This window comes from Vipera berus (assembly GCF_964194415.1).
Source record: "Vipera berus genome assembly, chromosome: Z".
Classification (NCBI taxonomy): domain Eukaryota; kingdom Metazoa; phylum Chordata; class Lepidosauria; order Squamata; family Viperidae; genus Vipera; species Vipera berus.
In genome coordinates, this window is record NC_138205.1 from 132,630,884 (window position 1) to 132,652,161 (window position 21,278).

Sequence of the window (21,278 nt, forward strand, 5' to 3'; positions counted from 1 at the left end):
AAACAGGCCGCCATCCAAACCGGGTTGCCAAAGCGGTTCGGGGTAACCGAGGAGGGTCCCTAGTACCTCGCGTGGGTCGCTTTTAACCTCCTGGGCTTTCGGCAGGGCGGGGTCAGGCTAGATGATCTCGGGATTTAGTTAATCCGGGTTTTTTTTGGGGGGGGGGGGACGGTACATTATTTTTTTTGCGGTGGTTTCTCTGTCAAACTGTCAAAATATTTGGAAAGAAATCAAATAAATACAGAGAGGAATCAGAAAATAAATAAACGGTCAAACGAAGAATAATAAAACTAACAATAATAATAATAATAATAATAAAACTAAGAATAATAATAGCCTTGGTAAGGACTTGATAGGGAAAAAAAATGCCAAACCCAGTCTGAGCATCTGGCTGACAGTGTGATGATGATGATGATGATGGCTATTATTATTATTAGTATTAGTATTAGTATTATTAAAATTATTATTATTAATATTAATATTATTATTATTAATATTATTATTATTATTATTATTATTATTATTATTATTAATATTAGTATTATTAATATTATTATTAGTATTATTATTAGTATTATTATTAGTATTATTATTAGTATTATTATTAATATTATTAGTATTATTATTAGTATTAGTATTAGTATTATTAATATTATTATTATTGTTATTATTAATATTATTATTAGTATTAGTATTAGTATTATTAATATTATTATTATTAATATTATTAGTATTAGTATTAGTATTAGTATTATTAATATTATTATTATTATTAATATTATTAGTATTAGTATTAGTATTGTTATTATTATTGTTGTTATTATTATTAATATTAATCATAATCATAAAAATCCTTATTAAATAATAAAAAAGTAATAGAGAGAGAAGGAGAGAGAAGGAAATAGAAAAAACAAGTCACGTAGTGTAACCCCTTCCTGAATCATAGGAGGGCAGAGCGGGAAGGGACCCGGGAGGTCATCTAGTCCAACCCCCCTGCTCAAACAGGAGAGACCCTTCCAGAATCATAGGAGGGCAGAGCGGGAAGGGACCTGGGAGGTCATCTAGTCCAACCCCCCTGTTCAAGCAGGAGAGACCCTTCCAGAATCATAGGAGGGCAGAGCGGGAAGGGACCCGGGAGGTCATCTAGTCCAACCCCCCTGTTCAAGCAGGAGAGACCCTTCCAGAATCATAGGAGGGCAGAGAGGGAAGGGACCTGGGAGGTCATCTAGCCCAACCCCCCTGCTCAAACAGGAGAGACCCTTCCAGAATCATAGAAGGGCAGAGCGGGAAGGGACCCGGGAGGTCATCTAGCCCAACCCCCCTGCTCAAACAGGAGAGACCCTTCCAGAATCATAGAAGGGCAGAGAGGGAAGGGACCCGGGAGGTCATCTAGTCCAACCCCCCCCTGCTCAAACAGGAGAGACCCTTCCAGAATCATAGGAGGGCAGAGCGGGAAGGGATCTGGGAGGTCATCTAGTCCAACCCCCCCCTGCTCAAACAGGAGAGACCCTTCCAGAATCATAGAAGGGCAGAGCGGGAAGGGACCTGGGAGGTCATCTAGTCCAACCCCCCCTGCTCAAACAGGAGAGACCCTTCCAGAATCATAGAAGGGCAGAGCGGGAAGGGACCCAGGAGGTCATCTAGTCCAACCCCCGTGTTCAAACAGGAGAGACCCTTCCAGAATCATAGAAGGGCAGAGCGGGAAGGGACCCGGGAGGTCATCTAGTCCAACCCCCCCGTGCTCAAACAGGAGAGACCCTTCCAGAATCATAGAAGGGCAGAGCGGGAAGGGACCTGGGAGGTCATCTAGCCCAACCCCCCTGTTCAAACAGGAGAAACCCTTCCAGAATCATAGAAGGGCAGAGCGGGAAGGGACCCGGGAGGTCATCTAGTCCAACCCCCCCTGCTCAAACAGGAGAGACCCTTCCAGAATCATAGGAGGGCAGAGCGGGAAGGGACCCGGGAGGTCATCTAGTCCAACCCCCCCCTGCTCAAACAGGAGAGACCCTTCCAGAATCATAGAAGGGCAGAGAGGGAAGGGAACTGGGAGGTCATCTAGTCCAACCCCCCCTGCTCAAACAGGAGAGACCCTTCCAGAATCATAGGAGGGCAGAGCGGGAAGGGACCCGGGAGGTCATCTAGTCCAACCCCCGTGTTCAAGCAGGAGAGACCCTTCCAGAATCATAGAAGGGCAGAGCGGGAAGGGACCCGGGAGGTCATCTAGTCCAACCCCCCCTGCTCAAACAGGAGAGACCCTTCCAGAATCATAGAAGGGCAGAGCGGGAAGGGACCCGGGAGGTCATCTAGTCCAACCCCCCCCTGCTCAAACAGGAGAGACCCTTCCAGAATCATAGAAGGGCAGAGCGGGAAGGGACCCGGGAGGTCATCTAGCCCAACCCCCCTGCTCAAACAGGAGAGACCCTTCCAGAATCATAGAAGGGCAGAGAGGGAAGGGACCCGGGAGGTCATCTAGCCCAACCCCCCTGCTCAAACAGGAGAGACCCTTCCAGAATCATAGAAGGGCAGAGAGGGAAGGGACCCGGGAGGTCATCTTGTCCAAGCCCCCCTGCTCAAACAGGAGAGACCCTTCCAGAATCATAGAAGGGCAGAGCGGGAAGGGACCTGGGAGGTCATCTAGTCCAACCCCCCCTGCTCAAACAGGAGAGACCCTTCCAGAATCATAGAAGGGCAGAGCGGGAAGGGACCTGGGAGGTCATCTAGTCCAACCCCCCCCTGCTCAAACAGGAGAGACCCTTCCAGAATCATAGAAGGGCAGAGCGGGAAGGGACCCAGGAGGTCATCTAGTCCAACCCCCGTGTTCAAACAGGAGAGACCCTTCCAGAATCATAGAAGGGCAGAGCGGGAAGGGACCCAGGAGGTCATCTAGTCCAACCCCCCCCTGCTCAAACAGGAGAGACCCTTCCAGAATCATAGAAGGGCAGAGCGGGAAGGGACCTGGGAGGTCATCTAGCCCAACCCCCCTGTTCAAACAGGAGAGACCCTTCCAGAATCATAGAAGGGCAGAGAGGGAAGGGACCTGGGAGGTCATCTAGTCCAACCCCCCCCTGCTCAAACAGGAGAGACCCTTCCAGAATCATAGAAGGGCAGAGAGGGAAGGGACCCAGGAGGTCATCTAGTCCAACCCCCCCCTGCTCAAACAGGAGAGACCCTTCCAGAATCATAGAAGGGCAGAGCGGGAAGGGACCTGGGAGGTCATCTAGCCCAACCCCCCTGTTCAAACAGGAGAGACCCTTCCAGAATCATAGGAGGGCAGAGCGGGAAGGGATCTGGGAGGTCATCTAGTCCAACCCCCCCCTGCTCAAACAGGAGAGACCCTTCCAGAATCATAGAAGGGCAGAGAGGGAAGGGAACTGGGAGGTCATCTAGTCCAACCCCCCCTGCTCAAACAGGAGAGACCCTTCCAGAATCATAGGAGGGCAGAGCGGGAAGGGACCCGGGAGGTCATCTAGTCCAACCCCCCCTGCTCAAACAGGAGAGACCCTTCCAGAATCATAGAAGGGCAGAGCGGGAAGGGACCCGGGAGGTCATCTAGTCCAACCCCCCCTGCTCAAACAGGAGAGACCCTTCCAGAATCATAGAAGGGCAGAGCGGGAAGGGACCTGGGAGGTCATCTAGCCCAACCCCCCTGTTCAAACAGGAGAGACCCTTCCAGAATCATAGGAGGGCAGAGCGGGAAGGGATCTGGGAGGTCATCTAGTCCAACCCCCCCCTGCTCAAACAGGAGAGACCCTTCCAGAATCATAGAAGGGCAGAGAGGGAAGGGAACTGGGAGGTCATCTAGTCCAACCCCCCCTGCTCAAACAGGAGAGACCCTTCCAGAATCATAGGAGGGCAGAGCGGGAAGGGACCCGGGAGGTCATCTAGTCCAACCCCCGTGTTCAAGCAGGAGAGACCCTTCCAGAATCATAGAAGGGCAGAGCGGGAAGGGACCCGGGAGGTCATCTAGTCCAACCCCCCCTGCTCAAACAGGAGAGACCCTTCCAGAATCATAGAAGGGCAGAGCGGGAAGGGACCCGGGAGGTCATCTAGTCCAACCCCCCCTGCTCAAACAGGAGAGACCCTTCCAGAATCATAGAAGGGCAGAGAGGGAAGGGACCTGGGAGGTCATCTAGCCCAACCCCCCTGTTCAAACAGGAGAGACCCTTCCAGAATCATAGAAGGGCAGAGCGGGAAGGGACCCGGGAGGTCATCTAGTCCAACCCCCCCCTGCTCAAACAGGAGAGACCCTTCCAGAATCATAGAAGGGCAGAGAGGGAAGGGAACTGGGAGGTCATCTAGTCCAACCCCCCCTGCTCAAACAGGAGAGACCCTTCCAGAATCATAGGAGGGCAGAGCGGGAAGGGACCCGGGAGGTCATCTAGTCCAACCCCCCCTGCTCAAACAGGAGAGACCCTTCCAGAATCATAGAAGGGCAGAGAGGGAAGGGACCCGGGAGGTCATCTAGCCCAACCCCCCTGCTCAAACAGGAGAGACCCTTCCAGAATCATAGAAGGGCAGAGCGGGAAGGGACCTGGGAGGTCATCTAGCCCAACCCCCCTGTTCAAACAGGAGAGACCCTTCCAGAATCATAGGAGGGCAGAGAGGGAAGGGACCCGGGAGGTCATCTAGCCCAACCCCCCTGCTCAAACAGGAGAGACCCTTCCAGAATCATAGAAGGGCAGAGCGGGAAGGGACCTGGGAGGTCATCTAGCCCAACCCCCCTGTTCAAACAGGAGAGACCCTTCCAGAATCATAGGAGGGCAGAGCGGGAAGGGATCTGGGAGGTCATCTAGTCCAACCCCCCCCTGCTCAAACAGGAGAGACCCTTCCAGAATCATAGAAGGGCAGAGAGGGAAGGGAACTGGGAGGTCATCTAGTCCAACCCCCCCTGCTCAAACAGGAGAGACCCTTCCAGAATCATAGGAGGGCAGAGCGGGAAGGGACCCGGGAGGTCATCTAGTCCAACCCCCCCTGCTCAAACAGGAGAGACCCTTCCAGAATCATAGAAGGGCAGAGCGGGAAGGGACCCGGGAGGTCATCTAGTCCAACCCCCCCTGCTCAAACAGGAGAGACCCTTCCAGAATCATAGAAGGGCAGAGAGGGAAGGGACCTGGGAGGTCATCTAGCCCAACCCCCCTGTTCAAACAGGAGAGACCCTTCCAGAATCATAGGAGGGCAGAGCGGGAAGGGACCCGGGAGGTCATCTAGTCCAACCCCCCCCTGCTCAAACAGGAGAGACCCTTCCAGAATCATAGAAGGGCAGAGAGGGAAGGGAACTGGGAGGTCATCTAGTCCAACCCCCCCTGCTCAAACAGGAGAGACCCTTCCAGAATCATAGGAGGGCAGAGCGGGAAGGGACCCGGGAGGTCATCTAGTCCAACCCCCGTGTTCAAGCAGGAGAGACCCTTCCAGAATCATAGAAGGGCAGAGCGGGAAGGGACCCGGGAGGTCATCTAGTCCAACCCCCCCTGCTCAAACAGGAGAGACCCTTCCAGAATCATAGAAGGGCAGAGCGGGAAGGGACCCGGGAGGTCATCTAGTCCAACCCCCCCTGCTCAAACAGGAGAGACCCTTCCAGAATCATAGAAGGGCAGAGAGGGAAGGGACCTGGGAGGTCATCTAGCCCAACCCCCCTGTTCAAACAGGAGAGACCCTTCCAGAATCATAGAAGGGCAGAGCGGGAAGGGACCCGGGAGGTCATCTAGTCCAACCCCCCCCTGCTCAAACAGGAGAGACCCTTCCAGAATCATAGAAGGGCAGAGAGGGAAGGGAACTGGGAGGTCATCTAGTCCAACCCCCCCTGCTCAAACAGGAGAGACCCTTCCAGAATCATAGGAGGGCAGAGCGGGAAGGGACCCGGGAGGTCATCTAGTCCAACCCCCCCTGCTCAAACAGGAGAGACCCTTCCAGAATCATAGGAGGGCAGAGCGGGAAGGGACCCGGGAGGTCATCTAGTCCAACCCCCCTGCTCAAACAGGAGAGACCCTTCCAGAATCATAGGAGGGCAGAGCGGGAAGGGACCCGGGAGGTCATCTAGTCCAACCCCCCCCTGCTCAAACAGGAGAGACCCTTCCAGAATCATAGAAGGGCAGAGAGGGAAGGGAACTGGGAGGTCATCTAGTCCAACCCCCCCTGCTCAAACAGGAGAGACCCTTCCAGAATCATAGGAGGGCAGAGCGGGAAGGGACCCGGGAGGTCATCTAGTCCAACCCCCGTGTTCAAGCAGGAGAGACCCTTCCAGAATCATAGAAGGGCAGAGCGGGAAGGGACCCGGGAGGTCATCTAGTCCAACCCCCCCTGCTCAAACAGGAGAGACCCTTCCAGAATCATAGAAGGGCAGAGCGGGAAGGGACCCGGGAGGTCATCTAGTCCAACCCCCCCCTGCTCAAACAGGAGAGACCCTTCCAGAATCATAGAAGGGCAGAGCGGGAAGGGACCCGGGAGGTCATCTAGTCCAACCCCCCCCTGCTCAAACAGGAGAGACCCTTCCAGAATCATAGAAGGGCAGAGAGGGAAGGGACCTGGGAGGTCATCTAGCCCAACCCCCCTGTTCAAACAGGAGAGACCCTTCCAGAATCATAGGAGGGCAGAGCGGGAAGGGACCCGGGAGGTCATCTAGTCCAACCCCCCTGCTCAAACAGGAGAGACCCTTCCAGAATCATAGGAGGGCAGAGCGGGAAGGGATCTGGGAGGTCATCTAGTCCAACCCCCCCCTGCTCAAACAGGAGAGACCCTTCCAGAATCATAGGAGGGCAGAGCGGGAAGGGACCCGGGAGGTCATCTAGTCCAACCCCCGTGTTCAAGCAGGAGAGACCCTTCCAGAATCATAGAAGGGCAGAGCGGGAAGGGACCCGGGAGGTCATCTAGTCCAACCCCCCTGTTCAAGCAGGAGAGACCCTTCCAGAATCATAGGAGGGCAGAGCGGGAAGGGACCCAGGAGGTCATCTAGTCCAACCCCCCCCTGCTCAAACAGGAGAGACCCTTCCAGAATCATAGAAGGGCAGAGCGGGAAGGGACCCGGGAGGTCATCTAGTCCAACCCCCCCTGCTCAAACAGGAGAGACCCTTCCAGAATCATAGAAGGGCAGAGAGGGAAGGGAACTGGGAGGTCATCTAGTCCAACCCCCCCTGCTCAAACAGGAGAGACCCTTCCAGAATCATAGGAGGGCAGAGCGGGAAGGGACCCGGGAGGTCATCTAGTCCAACCCCCGTGTTCAAGCAGGAGAGACCCTTCCAGAATCATAGAAGGGCAGAGCGGGAAGGGACCCGGGAGGTCATCTAGTCCAACCCCCCTGTTCAAGCAGGAGAGACCCTTCCAGAATCATAGGAGGGCAGAGCGGGAAGGGACCCAGGAGGTCATCTAGTCCAACCCCCCCCTGCTCAAACAGGAGAGACCCTTCCAGAATCATAGAAGGGCAGAGCGGGAAGGGACCCGGGAGGTCATCTAGTCCAACCCCCCCTGCTCAAACAGGAGAGACCCTTCCAGAATCATAGAAGGGCAGAGCGGGAAGGGACCCGGGAGGTCATCTAGTCCAACCCCCCCTGCTCAAACAGGAGAGACCCTTCCAGAATCATAGAAGGGCAGAGCGGGAAGGGACCTGGGAGGTCATCTAGTCCAACCCCCCTGCTCAAGAGGGCAGAGCGGGAAGGGACCCGGGAGGTCATCTAGTCCAACCCCCCTGCTCAAACAGGAGAGACCCTTCCAGAATCATAGGAGGGCAGAGCGGGAAGGGATCTGGGAGGTCATCTAGTCCAACCCCCCTGCTCAAACAGGAGAGACCCTTCCAGAATCATAGAAGGGCAGAGCGGGAAGGGACCCGGGAGGTCATCTAGTCCAACCCCCCTGCTCAAACAGGAGAGACCCTTCCACAATCATAGGAGGGCAGAGCGGGAAGGGATCTGGGAGGTCATCTAGTCCAACCCCCGTGTTCAAGCAGGAGAGACCCTTCCAGAATCATAGAAGGGCAGAGCGGGAAGGGACCCGGGAGGTCATCTAGTCCAACCCCCCTGTTCAAGCAGGAGAGACCCTTCCAGAATCATAGGAGGGCAGAGCGGGAAGGGACCCAGGAGGTCATCTAGTCCAACCCCCCCCTGCTCAAACAGGAGAGACCCTTCCAGAATCATAGAAGGGCAGAGCGGGAAGGGACCCGGGAGGTCATCTAGTCCAACCCCCCCTGCTCAAACAGGAGAGACCCTTCCAGAATCATAGAAGGGCAGAGCGGGAAGGGACCCGGGAGGTCATCTAGTCCAACCCCCCCTGCTCAAACAGGAGAGACCCTTCCAGAATCATAGAAGGGCAGAGCGGGAAGGGACCTGGGAGGTCATCTAGTCCAACCCCCCTGCTCAAGAGGGCAGAGCGGGAAGGGACCCGGGAGGTCATCTAGTCCAACCCCCCTGCTCAAACAGGAGAGACCCTTCCAGAATCATAGGAGGGCAGAGCGGGAAGGGATCTGGGAGGTCATCTAGTCCAACCCCCCTGCTCAAACAGGAGAGACCCTTCCAGAATCATAGAAGGGCAGAGCGGGAAGGGACCCGGGAGGTCATCTAGTCCAACCCCCCTGCTCAAACAGGAGAGACCCTTCCAGAATCATAGGAGGGCAGAGCGGGAAGGGATCTGGGAGGTCATCTAGTCCAACCCCCCTGCTCAAACAGGAGAGACCCTTCCAGAATCATAGGAGGGCAGAGCGGGAAGGGATCTGGGAGGTCATCTAGTCCAACCCCCCTGCTCAAACAGGAGAGACCCTTCCAGAATCATAGAAGGGCAGAGCGGGAAGGGACCCGGGAGGTCATCTAGTCCAACCCCCCTGCTCAAACAGGAGAGACCCTTCCAGAATCATAGGAGGGCAGAGCGGGAAGGGATCTGGGAGGTCATCTAGTCCAACCCCCCTGCTCAAACAGGAGAGACCCTTCCAGAATCATAGAAGGGCAGAGCGGGAAGGGACCCGGGAGGTCATCTAGTCCAACCCCCCTGCTCAAACAGGAGAGACCCTTCCAGAATCATAGGAGGGCAGAGCGGGAAGGGACCTGGGAGGTCATCTAGTCCAACCCCCCTGCTCAAGAGGGCAGAGCGGGAAGGGACCCGGGAGGTCATCTAGTCCAACCCCCCTGCTCAAACAGGAGAGACCCTTCCAGAATCATAGAAGGGCAGAGCGGGAAGGGACCCGGGAGGTCATCTAGTCCAACCCCCCCCTGCTCAAACAGGAGAGACCCTTCCAGAATCATAGAAGGGCAGAGAGGGAAGGGACCTGGGAGGTCATCTAGCCCAACCCCCCTGTTCAAACAGGAGAGACCCTTCCAGAATCATAGGAGGGCAGAGCGGGAAGGGACCCGGGAGGTCATCTAGTCCAACCCCCCTGCTCAAACAGGAGAGACCCTTCCAGAATCATAGGAGGGCAGAGCGGGAAGGGATCTGGGAGGTCATCTAGTCCAACCCCCCCCTGCTCAAACAGGAGAGACCCTTCCAGAATCATAGAAGGGCAGAGCGGGAAGGGACCCGGGAGGTCATCTAGTCCAACCCCCCCTGCTCAAACAGGAGAGACCCTTCCAGAATCATAGAAGGGCAGAGCGGGAAGGGACCTGGGAGGTCATCTAGTCCAACCCCCCTGCTCAAGAGGGCAGAGCGGGAAGGGACCCGGGAGGTCATCTAGTCCAACCCCCCTGCTCAAACAGGAGAGACCCTTCCAGAATCATAGGAGGGCAGAGCGGGAAGGGATCTGGGAGGTCATCTAGTCCAACCCCCCTGCTCAAACAGGAGAGACCCTTCCAGAATCATAAAAGGGCAGAGAGGGAAGGGACCTTGGAGGCCATCCAGTCCAGCCCCACCACCGCCCACCGCCTCGCCCTCCGGCCTCTCACTTGTAAATGTAGCACAGGGCGCGCCCGGAGCCGGTCGCTCGGCGGGTCCTGTCCCGGTCGAGGTGCCAGCCTTCCAGAGTGTACTGGTAAACCTCCGCGCAGGGCACCACGTCCTCCCGTCGCACATTCACCACGCCTTCGTCTCGCACCTGGACCACCCTCTCGCACCAGCGCCTGCCGGACGGAGGAAAGGAGACCATGAGGAAATCTTCAGCTCTAGGCGAACTGGGGAAGCAGATAAACGTCCCGGAAGAAGGCAAGGAGATTTTTTTTTCCCCTCCAGGATCGCAGCTAAGAAGGAGTTGCGACATTCCCCAAATGAAACTAAGCCCACGTAGAGGTGGAAAGGAGACCACTAGGAAATCCTGAGCTATAGGCTAACAGCAGGGGAGGAGGAGGAGGAGGAGGAGGAAGAGGCGGCAAGGAAAATCTTTTCCAGGCTTGCAGCCAAGAAAGAGTTTCCCCAAATGAAGCTGGCCTTCGTTAAGAGGTGGAAAGGAGACCACCAGGAAATCCTAAGCTCTCGGCTAATTGGGAAGTCAGATTAAGGTCCCGGAAGGAGGCAAGGGAAAACCTTCTCCGGGACGCGGCAGCCAAGAAGGAGCAGAGGGTCCCCTCCTGGGAGGCCGCACCTAAACGTCAGATCTGCAGGGACCGCCCCGCAGGGCTGGCGTTCGGCTGCTTCTGTAATTAGGGACCGACTCCTTCGTCCCTTTCCTGCCGGGAGAGATTCCTTGGGAACCCACTAACCCATCGCTCCCTGCAAACCTCGGGCAGAGTTTCGGAAGGGGGAGGGGAGAATGAGAGCTCTTGGCTACATCCTTACCCATCATCCACCGCCAGCGTCTGCCAGAGGGAAAGCCAGGCCAGGATGCTGAGGACGGGAGGCGGGGCACCCGGAAAGACGGCTCGCCACATCTCTCTGAGCCGGAGGGAATCCCCGCGGAAGGAGTCGGGGCAGCCAGCCAGCCGGTCGGGTCCCTAGGAAAGGAAAAAGGTTCAGAAGGAAGGACCAGCCAAGCCGCTAGTCCTCACTGAGGTCAGTCTGGGGAAGCTCCCGACCGCTCGGGAGGGACCGAGACAAACCTACCAAGAGAAGGCAAATACGGGTAGATTGACAAACCCTGACAGAGCCTCAAAATATTTGCCAGGTGAATTTTTTTGCCACATTTTATGACCTTCCTCGCCCTCCCCCGGTCGTTAAGTGAATCAAGGCCGGGCTTCAGTCAGGAGCGCCGTGGTTAAGCGAATCAGGCTTCCCCCCTCGACTTTGCTCGCCGGAAAGGGGGCTGGACTAGAGGACCTCCGGGGTCCCTTCCACCTCTGTCGTTCTGTGATTCCGTCAGGGTCACCCGCTCGGGCAGGGGGTCGGACTAGGTGACCTCTCAGGTCCCTTCCAACTCTGTTATTCTGTAAGGGTCTCCCGCTTGATCAGGGGGTTGGACTAGATGACCTCCAGGGTCCCTTCCAACTCTGTTATTCTATGATTTTGTAAGGGTCTCCCGCTTGATCAGGGGGTCGGACTAGGTGACCTCTCAGGTCCCTTCCAACTCTGATATTCTGTTATTCTGTAAGGGTCTCCTGCCTGAGCAGGGGGCTGGACTAGATGACCTCCAGGGTCCCTTCTAACTCTGTTATTCTATGATTCTTTAAGGGTCTCCTGCTCGAGCAGGGGGTTGGACTAGAGGACCTCCGGGGTCCCTTCCAACTCTGTCATTCTATGATTCCGTCAGGGTCACCCGATCGAGCATGAGGGGTTGGACTAGATGACCTCTGAGGACCCTTCCAACTATGATATTCTGTTATTCTGTAAGGGTCTCCTGCCTGAGCAGAGGGTTGGACTAGAGGACCTCCGGGGTCCCTTCCAACTCTGTTATTCTATGATTCTTTAAGGGTCTCCTGCTCGAGCAGGGGGTTGGACTAGAGGACCTCCGGGGTCCCTTCCAACTCTGTCATTCTATGATTCCGTCAGGGTCACCCGATCGAGCATGAGGGGTTGGACTAGATGACCTCTGAGGACCCTTCCAACTATGATATTCTGTTATTCTGTAAGGGTCTCCTGCTCGAGCAGGGGGTTGGACTAGAGGACCTCCGGGGTCCCTTCCAACTCTGTCATTCTATGATTCCGTCAGGGTCACCCGATCGAGCATGAGGGGTTGGACTAGATGACCTCTGAGGACCCTTCCAACTATGATATTCTGTTATTCTGTAAGGGTCTCCTGCCTGAGCAGAGGGTTGGACTAGAGGACCTCCAGGGTCCCTTCCAACTCTGTTATTCTGTAAGGGTCTCCCACTCCAGCAGGGGGTTGGACTAGAGGACCTCCGGGGTCCCTTCCAACTCTGTCATTCTATGATTCCGTCAGGGTCACCCGATCGAGCATGAGGGGTTGGACTAGATGACCTCTGAGGACCCTTCCAAGTCTGATATTCTGTTATTCTGTAAGGGTCTCCTGCCTGAGCAGAGGGTTGGACTAGAGGACCTCCGGGGTCCCTTCCAACTCTGTCATTCTATGATTCCGTCAGGGTCACCCGATCGAGCATGAGGGGTTGGACTAGATGACCTCTGAGGACCCTTCCAAGTCTGATATTCTGTTATTCTGTAAGGGTCTCCTGCCTGAGCAGAGGGTTGGACTAGAGGACCTCCGGGGTCCCTTCCAACTCTGTGATTCTGCATTCAGGGGCAGGGGGTTGGACTAGATGTCCTCGGAGGTCCCCTTCCAGCTCTTCTTCCCGAAGCAGGGCTCCCTTCCTCACCAACCCAGCCTTTGGGGGGGGAACCCTACCGCCACCACCAACCTCTTAGCACCCCCCCACATCGGGTTCCCCTTCCTACCTGGCGGGACGAGCCCTCTGCACGTGCTCAGGAGCCCGGAATGCCCGGAGGGAAGGAAGAGCGTCGAACTGGCCTCGGCCGGTCGGATTTATAGCTCCTGTTTGGGGAGCATCTGAGAGCGCTCTGATTGGATGGCTCCTGCCCCGCCCCCATCTAAAATTTAATCCGATTTATGAAAGAAAGAAAGAAAGAAAGAAAGAAAGAAAGAAAGAAAGTATTGAGAAAGAGAAAGAAAGAAAGAAAGAAAGAAAGAAAGAAAGAGAAAAAAGAGAGAAAGAAAAAGAGAAAAAAGAAAGAGAAGAAAGAAAGAAAAAAGAAAGAAAAAAGAAAGAGAAAAAAGAAAGAAAGAAAGAGAAAGAAAGAGAAAGAAAGAAAGAAAGAAAGAGAAAAAAGAGAGAAAGAGAAAGAAAAGGAAAGAAAGAAAGAAAGAAAGAAAGAAAGAGAAAAAAGAGAGAAAGAGAAAGAGAAAAAAGAGAAAAAGAAAAAAGAAAGAAAAAAGAAAGAAAAAAGAAAGAGAAAAAAGAAAGAAAGAAAGAAAGAAAGAGAAAGAAAGAAAGAAAGAAAGAGAAAAAAGAGAGAAAGAGAAAGAAAAGGAAAGAAAGAAAGAAAGAGAAAAAAGAGAGAAAGAGAAAAAAGGGAGAAAGAGAAAGAAAAGGAAAGAAAGAAAGAAAGAGAGAGAGAAAAAAGAGAGAAAGAGAAAGAGAAAAAAGAGAAAAAGAAAAAAGAAAGAAAAAAGAAAGAAAAAAGAAAGAAAGAGAAAAAAGAAAGAAAGAAAGAGGAAGAAAGAAAGAAAGAAAGAGAAAAAAGAGAGAAAGAGAAAGAGAAAAAAGAGAAAAAGAAAAAAGAAAGAAAAAAGAAAGAAAAAAGAAAGAAAGAGAAAAAAGAAAGAAAGAAAGAGGAAGAAAGAAAGAAAGAAAGAGAAAAAAGAGAGAAAGAGAAAGAGAAAAAAGAGAAAGAGAAAAAAGAAAGAAAGAAAGAAAGAAAGAAAAAGAGAGAGAAAGAGAAAGAGAAAAAAGAAAGAAAGAAAGAAAGAGAAAAAAGAGAGAAAGAGAAAGAGAAAAAAGAAAGAAAGAAAAAGAAAGAGAAAGAAAGAAAGAGAAAAAAGGGAGAAAGAGACAGAAAAAAGAGAAAGAGAAAAAAGAAAGAAAGAAAGAAAGAGAAAAAAGAGAGAAAGAGAAAGAGAAAAAAGAGAAAGAGAAAAAAGAAAGAAAGAAAGAAAGAAAGAAAAAGAGAGAGAAAGAGAAAGAGAAAAAAGAAAGAAAGAAAAAGAAAGAGAAAGAAAGAAAGAGAAAAAAGGGAGAAAGAGACAGAAAAAAGAGAAAGAGAAAAAAGAAAGAAAGAAAGAAAGAGAAAAAAGAGAGAAAGAGAAAGAGAAAAAAGAGAAAGAGAAAAAAGAAAGAAAGAAAGAAAGAAAGAAAAAGAGAGAGAAAGAGAAAGAGAAAAAAGAAAGAAAGAAAAAGAAAGAGAAAGAAAGAAAGAGAAAAAAGGGAGAAAGAGACAGAAAAAAGAGAAAGAGAAAAAAGAAAGAAAGAAAGAAAGAGAAAAAAGAGAGAAAGAGAAAGAGAAAAAAGAGAAAGAGAAAAAAGAAAGAAAGAAATACAGAGAAAAAAGAGAAAGAGAAAGAGAAAAAAGAGAAAGAGAAAAAAGAAAGAAAGAAAGAAAGAAAAAAGAAAGGAAAAGAAAAGAAAAGAACAGGTTATATTCAATGGTCGTCGAGTGTTTGATCTTTTTCGCTAAAGATTTTCCTGCCTTTTTGCTTTTTTTTTCCTGGGGAAAAAAAACACACACACACACACACACACACCCCAAACAGATTATTTTTTTGCTTTCGGGGCATGAATATTTCTCTCTTCTCCTCGCAGCTGTCCGGATCCGGGTTTGGGATTGATTCTTAGCGCCCCAAATTCTTCTTCTTGGCGGCTGATCCAGGAGGCGGCTTGATCGTAACCAGGATCTGTCCCTGCGGGACCCTTCCCCACTTTTGTCCCTGGGGGAGGATGCTCCCTCCTTCTTCTCTTTGCCGGGGGCCGCAGGCGGACCTGGGCTAAGCCTCCCTTCCTGGACCAGGCTTATCCCGGCAAAGAATTCGAGGGCCCGGCGTGGGGTCTCGAACCCGGCGCATCACGGATGCGAGGCCTCTCTGACGCAGGTTAACCAAGAGCGGAGATTGGCGGCTCCTGCCACCCGGGGTAAGGACAGGGAAGGAAGGAAAGAAAGAGAGAGAGAGAAAGAAAGAAAAAAAGGAAAGAAAGAAAGAAAGAAAGAAAGAAAGAAAGAAAGAAAGAAAGAAAGAAGGAGGGAGGGAGGGAGGAAGGAAAGAGAGAGAGAGAAAGAAAGAAAAAAAAGGAAAGAAAGAAAGAAGGAAGGAGGGAGGGAGGGAGGGAGGAAGGAAGGAAAGAAAGAAAGAGAGAGAGAAAGAAAAAGAAAGAGAGAGAGAGAAAGAAAGAAAGAAAAAAGAAGGAAGGAGGGAGGGAGGGAGGGAGGGAGGGAGAAAAGAAAGAAAGAGAGAAAGAAGGAAAGGAAAAAAGGAAAGAAAGAAAGAAGGAAGGAGGGAGGGAGGGAGGGAAGGAGGAAGGAAAGAAAGAAAGAAAGAAAAAAGAAGGAAGGAGGGAGGGAGGGAGGGAGGGAGGGAGAAAAGAAAGAAAGAGAGAAAGAAGGAAAGGAAAAAAGAAAAGAAAGAAGGAAGGAAGGAGGGAGGGAGGAAGGAAGGAAAGAAAGAAAGAGAGAGAGAGAAAGAAAAAGAAAGAGAGAGAGAGAAGGAAAGAAAAAAGAAAGAAGGAAGGAGGGAGGGAGGGAGGGAGGAAGGAAGGAAAGAAAGAAAGAGAGAGAGAAAGAAAAAGAAAGAGAGAGAAGGAAAGAAAAAAGAAAGAAGGAAGGAGGGAGGGAGGGAGGGAGGGAGAAAAGAAAGAAAGAGAGAGAGAAAGAAGGAAAGAAAAGAGAGAGAGAAGGAAAGAAAAAAGAAGGAAAGAAAGAAAAAAGAAGGAAAGAAAGAACGAAGGAAGGAGGGAAGGAGGAAGGAAGGAAAGAGAGAGAAAGAAGGAAAGAAAAAAGAAAGAAGGAAGGAGGGAGGGAGGGAGGGAGGAAAGAAAGAGAGAGAGAAAGAAGGAAAGGAAAAAGGAAAGAAAGAAAGAAGGAAGGAGGGAGGGAGGGAGGGAAGGAGGAAGGAAAGAAAGAAAGAAAGAAAAAAGAGAGGGAGGGAGACAGACAGGGAGGGGAAGGAAGGAAGGAAGGAAGGAAGGAAGGAAGGAAGGAAGGAAGGAAGGAGAAAGAGAGACAGAGAGAGAGAGGGAGGGAGGGGAAGGAAGAAAGGAAGGAAGGAAGAAAGAAAGAAAGAAAGAAAGAAAGAAAGAAAAAAGAAAGAAAGAAAGAAAGAAAGAGGGAGGGGGAAGGAAGGAAGGAAGGAAGAAAGGAAAGATTGTGTACAACTGTAGGGATGATTCTGTACAATTTTCTTGTGTGTCCAATCACACTTGGAAATAAAGAAAGAAAGAGAGAGAGAGAGAAAGAGAGAGAGAGGAAGGGAGGAAGGGAAAGAAAGAAAGAAAGAAAGAAAGAAAGAAAGAAAGAAAGAAAGAAAGAAAGAAAGAAAGAAAGAAAGAAAGAAAGAAAGAAAGAAAAAAAATAAAGGAAGGAAGGAAGGAAGGAAGGAAGGGAGAGAGAAGAGATGAAAGAAGGATTCTGTACAATTTCCTTGTGTGTCCAATCACACTTAGAAAGAAAGAAAGGGGCTTCACGGATTGGGGAGGGGGGCTTCCCCTCCGCTCTCCCCCTTTTGGGGAGGGGGCTTCAGGCAGAGGGGAGGGGGGCTTCCCCTTTGGTCTCCCTTTTGGGGAGGGGGCTTCCCCTTTGCTCCCCCTTTTGGGGAGGGGGCTTCAGGCAGAGGGGAGGGGGCTTCCCCTTTGGTCTCCCTTTTGGGGAGGGGGCTTCCCCTTTGCTCCCCCTTTTGGGGAGGGGGCTTCAGACACAGGGGAGGGGGCTTCCCCTTTGGTCTCCCTTTTGGGGAGGGGGCTTCAGGCAGAGGGGAGGGGGGCTTCCCCTTTGGTCTCCCTTTTGGGGAGGGGGGCTTCCCCTTGGCTCTCCCCCTTTTGGGGAGGGGGCTTCAGGCAGAGGGGCTTCCCCTTTGGTCTCCCTTTTGGGGAGGGGGCTTCAGGCAGAGGGGAGGGGGGGCTTCCCCTCCGCTCTCCCCCTTTTGGGGAGGGGGCTTCAGGCCGCGCCGAGCGTGAGGGCCCGGACTACAGCTCCCAGCAGGCAGCGGGGCCGGGAAGAGCCGCCGGGCTCCTCCCTCTCCCTCCTCCTCCGCCCCGCCCCGCCCCCCTCCCCGGCCCCGCTGCCTGCTGGGAGCTGTAGTCCCGGCCCTCCTGCTCGGCGCCGCCGCCGCTGCTTCCGACCGGGCCGAGGCGGGGCGGCTGGCGGGCGGGCGGCCGGGGGGGGGGGGTCGAGCGGCGGCGGAGGAGGGAGGAGGAGGAGGAGGAGGAAGGAGAGAGGGGGGGTCTCCCGACCCGGAGGAGGAGCCCACCCTGCCCCGCGGGGACCAAGCCTCCTAACGCCCCCCCCTCCCGCTTCGAAGCCGCCGTCCACGCGCGCCCTTCGGAGGGGCTGGCCGGGGTCTCCCTCCCCCCCTCCCGCGGATGGTAAGGCTCGCGGGGAGGGGGGGGGTGGGAGGGGAAGGGAGGGGAGGGGGGAGGGAGGCAGGGGAGGGGGCATGGAAAGTGGGGAGGGGGCAGGAAAGGAGAGGAAGGGGAAGGAATGGTGGGGAGGGGGCAAGGAAGCATGGCAGGGGTCAGGAAGGGAGGGGAGTGGGCATGGAAAGTGGGGAGGGGGCAGGAAAGGAGAGGAAGGGGAAGGAATGGTGGGGAGGGGGCAAGGAAGCAGGGCAGGGGTCAGGAAGGGAGGGGAGGGGGCACAAAAAGTGGGGAGGGGGCAGGAAAGGAGAGGAAGGGGAAGGAATGGTGGGGAGGGGGCAAGGAAGCAGGGCAGGGGTCAGGAAGGGAGGGGAGGGGGCATGGAAAGTGGGGAGGGGGCAAGGAAGCAAGGGAGGGGGCAGGAAGGGAGGGCAGGGGGCATAGAAAGTGGGGAGGGGGCAGGAAGGGAGGGGAGGGGGCATGGAAAGTGGGGAGGGGGCAAGGAAGCAAGGGAGGGGGCAGGAAGGGAGGGCAGGGGGCATAGAAAGTGGGGAGGGGGCAGGAAGGGAGGGGAGGGGGCATGGAAAGTGGGGAGGGGGCAAGGAAGCAGGGCAGGGGTCAGGAAGGGAGGGGAGGGGGCATGGAAAGTGGGGAGGGGGCAGGAAGGGAGGGGAGGGGGCATGGAAAGTGGGGAGGGGGCAAGGAAGCAGGGCAGGGGTCAGGAAGGGAGGGGAGGGGGCATGGAAAGTGGGGAGGGGGCAGGAAGGGAGGGGAGGGGGCATAGAAATTGGGGAGGGGGCAAGGAACCATGGCAGGGGTCAGGAAGGGAGGGGAGGGTCCAGGGAAGCAGGGGAGGGGGCACAAAAAGTGGGGAGGGGGCAGGAAAGGAGAGGAAGGGGAAGGAATGGTGGGGAGGGGGCAAGGAGGCAAGGGAGGGGTCAGGAAGGGAGGGGAGGGGGCACGGAAAGTGGGGAGGGGGCGAGGAGGCAAGGGAGGGGGCAGGAAGGGAGGGCAGGGGGCATAGAAAGTGGGGAGGGGGCAGGAAGGGAGGGGAGGGGGCATGGAAAGTGGGGAGGGGGCAAGGAAGCAGGGGAGGGGGCAGGAAGGGAGGGCAGGGGGCATGGAAAGTGGGGAGGGGGCAGGAAAGGAGAGGAAGGGGAAGGAATGGTGGGGAGGGGGCAAGGAGGCAAGGGAGGGGTCAGGAAGGGAGGGGAGGGGGCACGGAAAGTGGGGAGGGGGCGAGGAGGCAAGGGAGGGGGCAGGAAGGGAGGGCAGGGGGCATAGAAAGTGGGGAGGGGGCAGGAAGGGAGGGGAGGGGGCATGGAAAGTGGGGAGGGGGCAGGAAGGGAGGGGAGGGGGCATAGAAATTGGGGAGGGGGCAAGGAACCATGGCAGGGGTCAGGAAGGGAGGGGAGGGTCCAGGGAAGCAGGGGAGGGGGCACAAAAAGTGGGGAGGGGGCAGGAAAGGAGAGGAAGGGGAAGGAATGGTGGGGAGGGGGCAAGGAGGCAAGGGAGGGGTCAGGAAGGGAGGGGAGGGGGCACGGAAAGTGGGGAGGGGGCGAGGAGGCAAGGGAGGGGGCAGGAAGGGAGGGCAGGGGGCATAGAAAGTGGGGAGGGGGCAGGAAGGGAGGGGAGGGGGCATGGAAAGTGGGGAGGGGGCAAGGAAGCAGGGGAGGGGGCAGGAAGGGAGGGCAGGGGGCATGGAAAGTGGGGAGGGGGCAGGAAAGGAGAGGAAGGGGAAGGAATGGTGGGGAGGGGGCAAGGAGGCAAGGGAGGGGTCAGGAAGGGAGGGGAGGGGGCACGGAAAGTGGGGAGGGGGCGAGGAGGCAAGGGAGGGGGCAGGAAGGGAGGGCAGGGGGCATAGAAAGTGGGGAGGGGGCAGGAAGGGAGGGGAGGGGGCATGGAAAGTGGGGAGGGGGCAAGGAAGCAAGGGAGGGGGCAGGAAGGGAGGGCAGGGGGCATAGAAAGTGGGGAGGGGCAGGAAGGGAGGGGAGGGGGGCATGTAAAGTGGGGAGGGGGCAAGGAAGCAAGGGAGGGGGCAGGAAGGGAGGGCAGGGGGCATAGAAAGTGGGGAGGGGGCAGGAAGGGAGGGGAGGGGGCATGGAAAGTGGGGAGGGGGCAAGGAAGCAGGGCAGGGGTCAGGAAGGGAGGGGAGGGGGCATGGAAAGTGGGGAGGGGGCAGGAAGGGAGGGGAGGGGGCATGGAAAGTGGGGAGGGGGCAAGGAAGCAGGGCAGGGGTCAGGAAGGGAGGGGAGGGGGCATGGAAAGTGGGGAGGGGGCAGGAAGGGAGGGGAGGGGGCATAGAAATTGGGGAGGGGGCAAGGAACCATGGCAGGGGTCAGGAAGGGAGGGGAGGGTCCAGGGAAGCAGGGGAGGGGGCACAAAAAGTGGGGAGGGGGCAGGAAAGGAGAGGAAGGGGAAGGAATGGTGGGGAGGGGGCAAGGAGGCAAGGGAGGGGTCAGGAAGGGAGGGGAGGGGGCACGGAAAGTGGGGAGGGGGCGAGGAGGCAAGGGAGGGGGCAGGAATGGAGGGGAGGAGACGTAGAAAGTGGGGAGGGGCCAGGAAGCAGGGCAGGAATGGAAGGGAGGGGGCACAGAAAGTGGGGAGGGGGTGAGGAGGCAAGGGAGGGGGCAGGAAAGGAGGGGAGGGGGGAGGGAAGCAAGGAAGGGAGGGGAGGGGGCTAGACAGGAGGGGAAGGTTAGGGAGGGGACCGAGAAACTGAGGAGGGGGCAGCAAAGGAGGGGAGGGGGCGGCCTGCCCCACCCCGCTGAACCGAGACCTCCCCCCTTCCCTCACCCCCCCCCCGGTCCCCTCCAGAAAAGCGGGGCTGCTGGTGGGAAAGGGAAGGGTTCGAGCCCGGGCCCGGATCGGACCGAATCGATCCGCGGATGGGGGACCACCAGGAGACCCACCCCGGCTTTCCCTCCCTCCCCCCCTTCCCCCCGCACACACTTGGCTCAGCTCTATTGTTGGGGAAGGGGCTGTATTATTCCCACTTTGGGAAGGGGGGGCTCTCGGGGAGGGGGGGAGGGCGGTTTGGGGGTCCCCAGCCCCTTGGATAACCCCCCCCCCTCTTTCCGTGTGCCGGTTCCGCCCCCCTCCCGGGCCGAAACTGGAGGTGCGAAGGCGTGCAGGGGGGGTCCCAGCCGGTTTGGGGACCCCTCCTCGCCTACTAGGTGGGGGTGACGCTCGCTGGGTGGGGGGGCTGCCCCCCCCGGCCAGGACCCCTGCTAGCTGCTGCTTGGGGGGACCATCCGAGTGGAGAGTGGGGGGGGGAGACGCACTTTGTGCGTGCTCAGAGACTTGGAAGCGGGTAGGGGGAGGGGTGGGATCTCCGGGCCAGCCCCCTCCTCTTTGTGGGGAAAGGCAGGCGGAGGGGAGGGGGGGCAGCAGGCAGGAAGGGGAGGGGATAAGAGGGGGGAGAGGGCCCGAAGGGGGAGGGGATGCAGGAAGTGAGGTTTTTGGCGGAGGGGGGGGCAAAGGGAGGGCCAGTCTGGCTACTGGGGTTGTGGGGAAGGGGGTCAAGGGAAGACAAGGCATTATTATTATTATTATTATTAATAATAATAATAATAATAATAATAATAATAATAATAATAATAATAATAATAACAATAATAATGTAATAATAATGTAATAATGTTCTAATAAAATAATAATGTAACAATATTGTAATAAAATAATAATAATAGTGTAATAAAATTATATAATAATATAATAATAATATTGTAATATAATAATAATAATGTAATAATAATATTGTAATATGATAATAATAATAATAATGTAATAATGATAATATTGTAATGTAATAATAATAATGTAATAATAATAATATTGTAATATAATAATAATGTAATAATAATAATGTAATAATAATAATATTGTAATATAATAATAATAATAATAATCTAAATAATAATATTGTAATAAAATAATAATAATAATGTAATAATGTAACATAATAAT

General features: G+C 54.3%; 2 protein-coding genes across 2 annotated transcripts in view; one reads left to right on the forward strand and one right to left on the reverse strand.

Annotated features, from left to right (window-relative positions):
* The window catches only part of LOC308679056 (SCO-spondin-like), a gene marked incomplete at its 5' end in the record, with an annotated part of 188,318 nt that extends 175,648 nt beyond the window's left edge, over positions 1-12,670 (reverse strand). The window contains 3 exons of the mRNA XM_081346291.1: positions 9,855-10,028; positions 10,681-10,835; positions 12,638-12,670. Coding sequence (XP_081202417.1) covers positions 9,855-10,028; positions 10,681-10,835; positions 12,638-12,670 — 362 coding nt within the window. The remainder of the gene's footprint in view (positions 1-9,854; positions 10,029-10,680; positions 10,836-12,637) is intronic.
* Positions 12,671-17,135: 4,465 nt separating this feature from the next.
* The window catches only part of ZNF467 (zinc finger protein 467), a gene marked incomplete at its 3' end in the record, with an annotated part of 20,997 nt that continues 16,854 nt past the window's right edge, over positions 17,136-21,278 (forward strand). Inside the window, exon 1 of the mRNA XM_081344894.1 lies at positions 17,136-17,318. Within this exon, the coding sequence (XP_081201020.1) occupies positions 17,316-17,318 (3 nt within the window). The 5' untranslated portion in view covers positions 17,136-17,315. The remainder of the gene's footprint in view (positions 17,319-21,278) is intronic.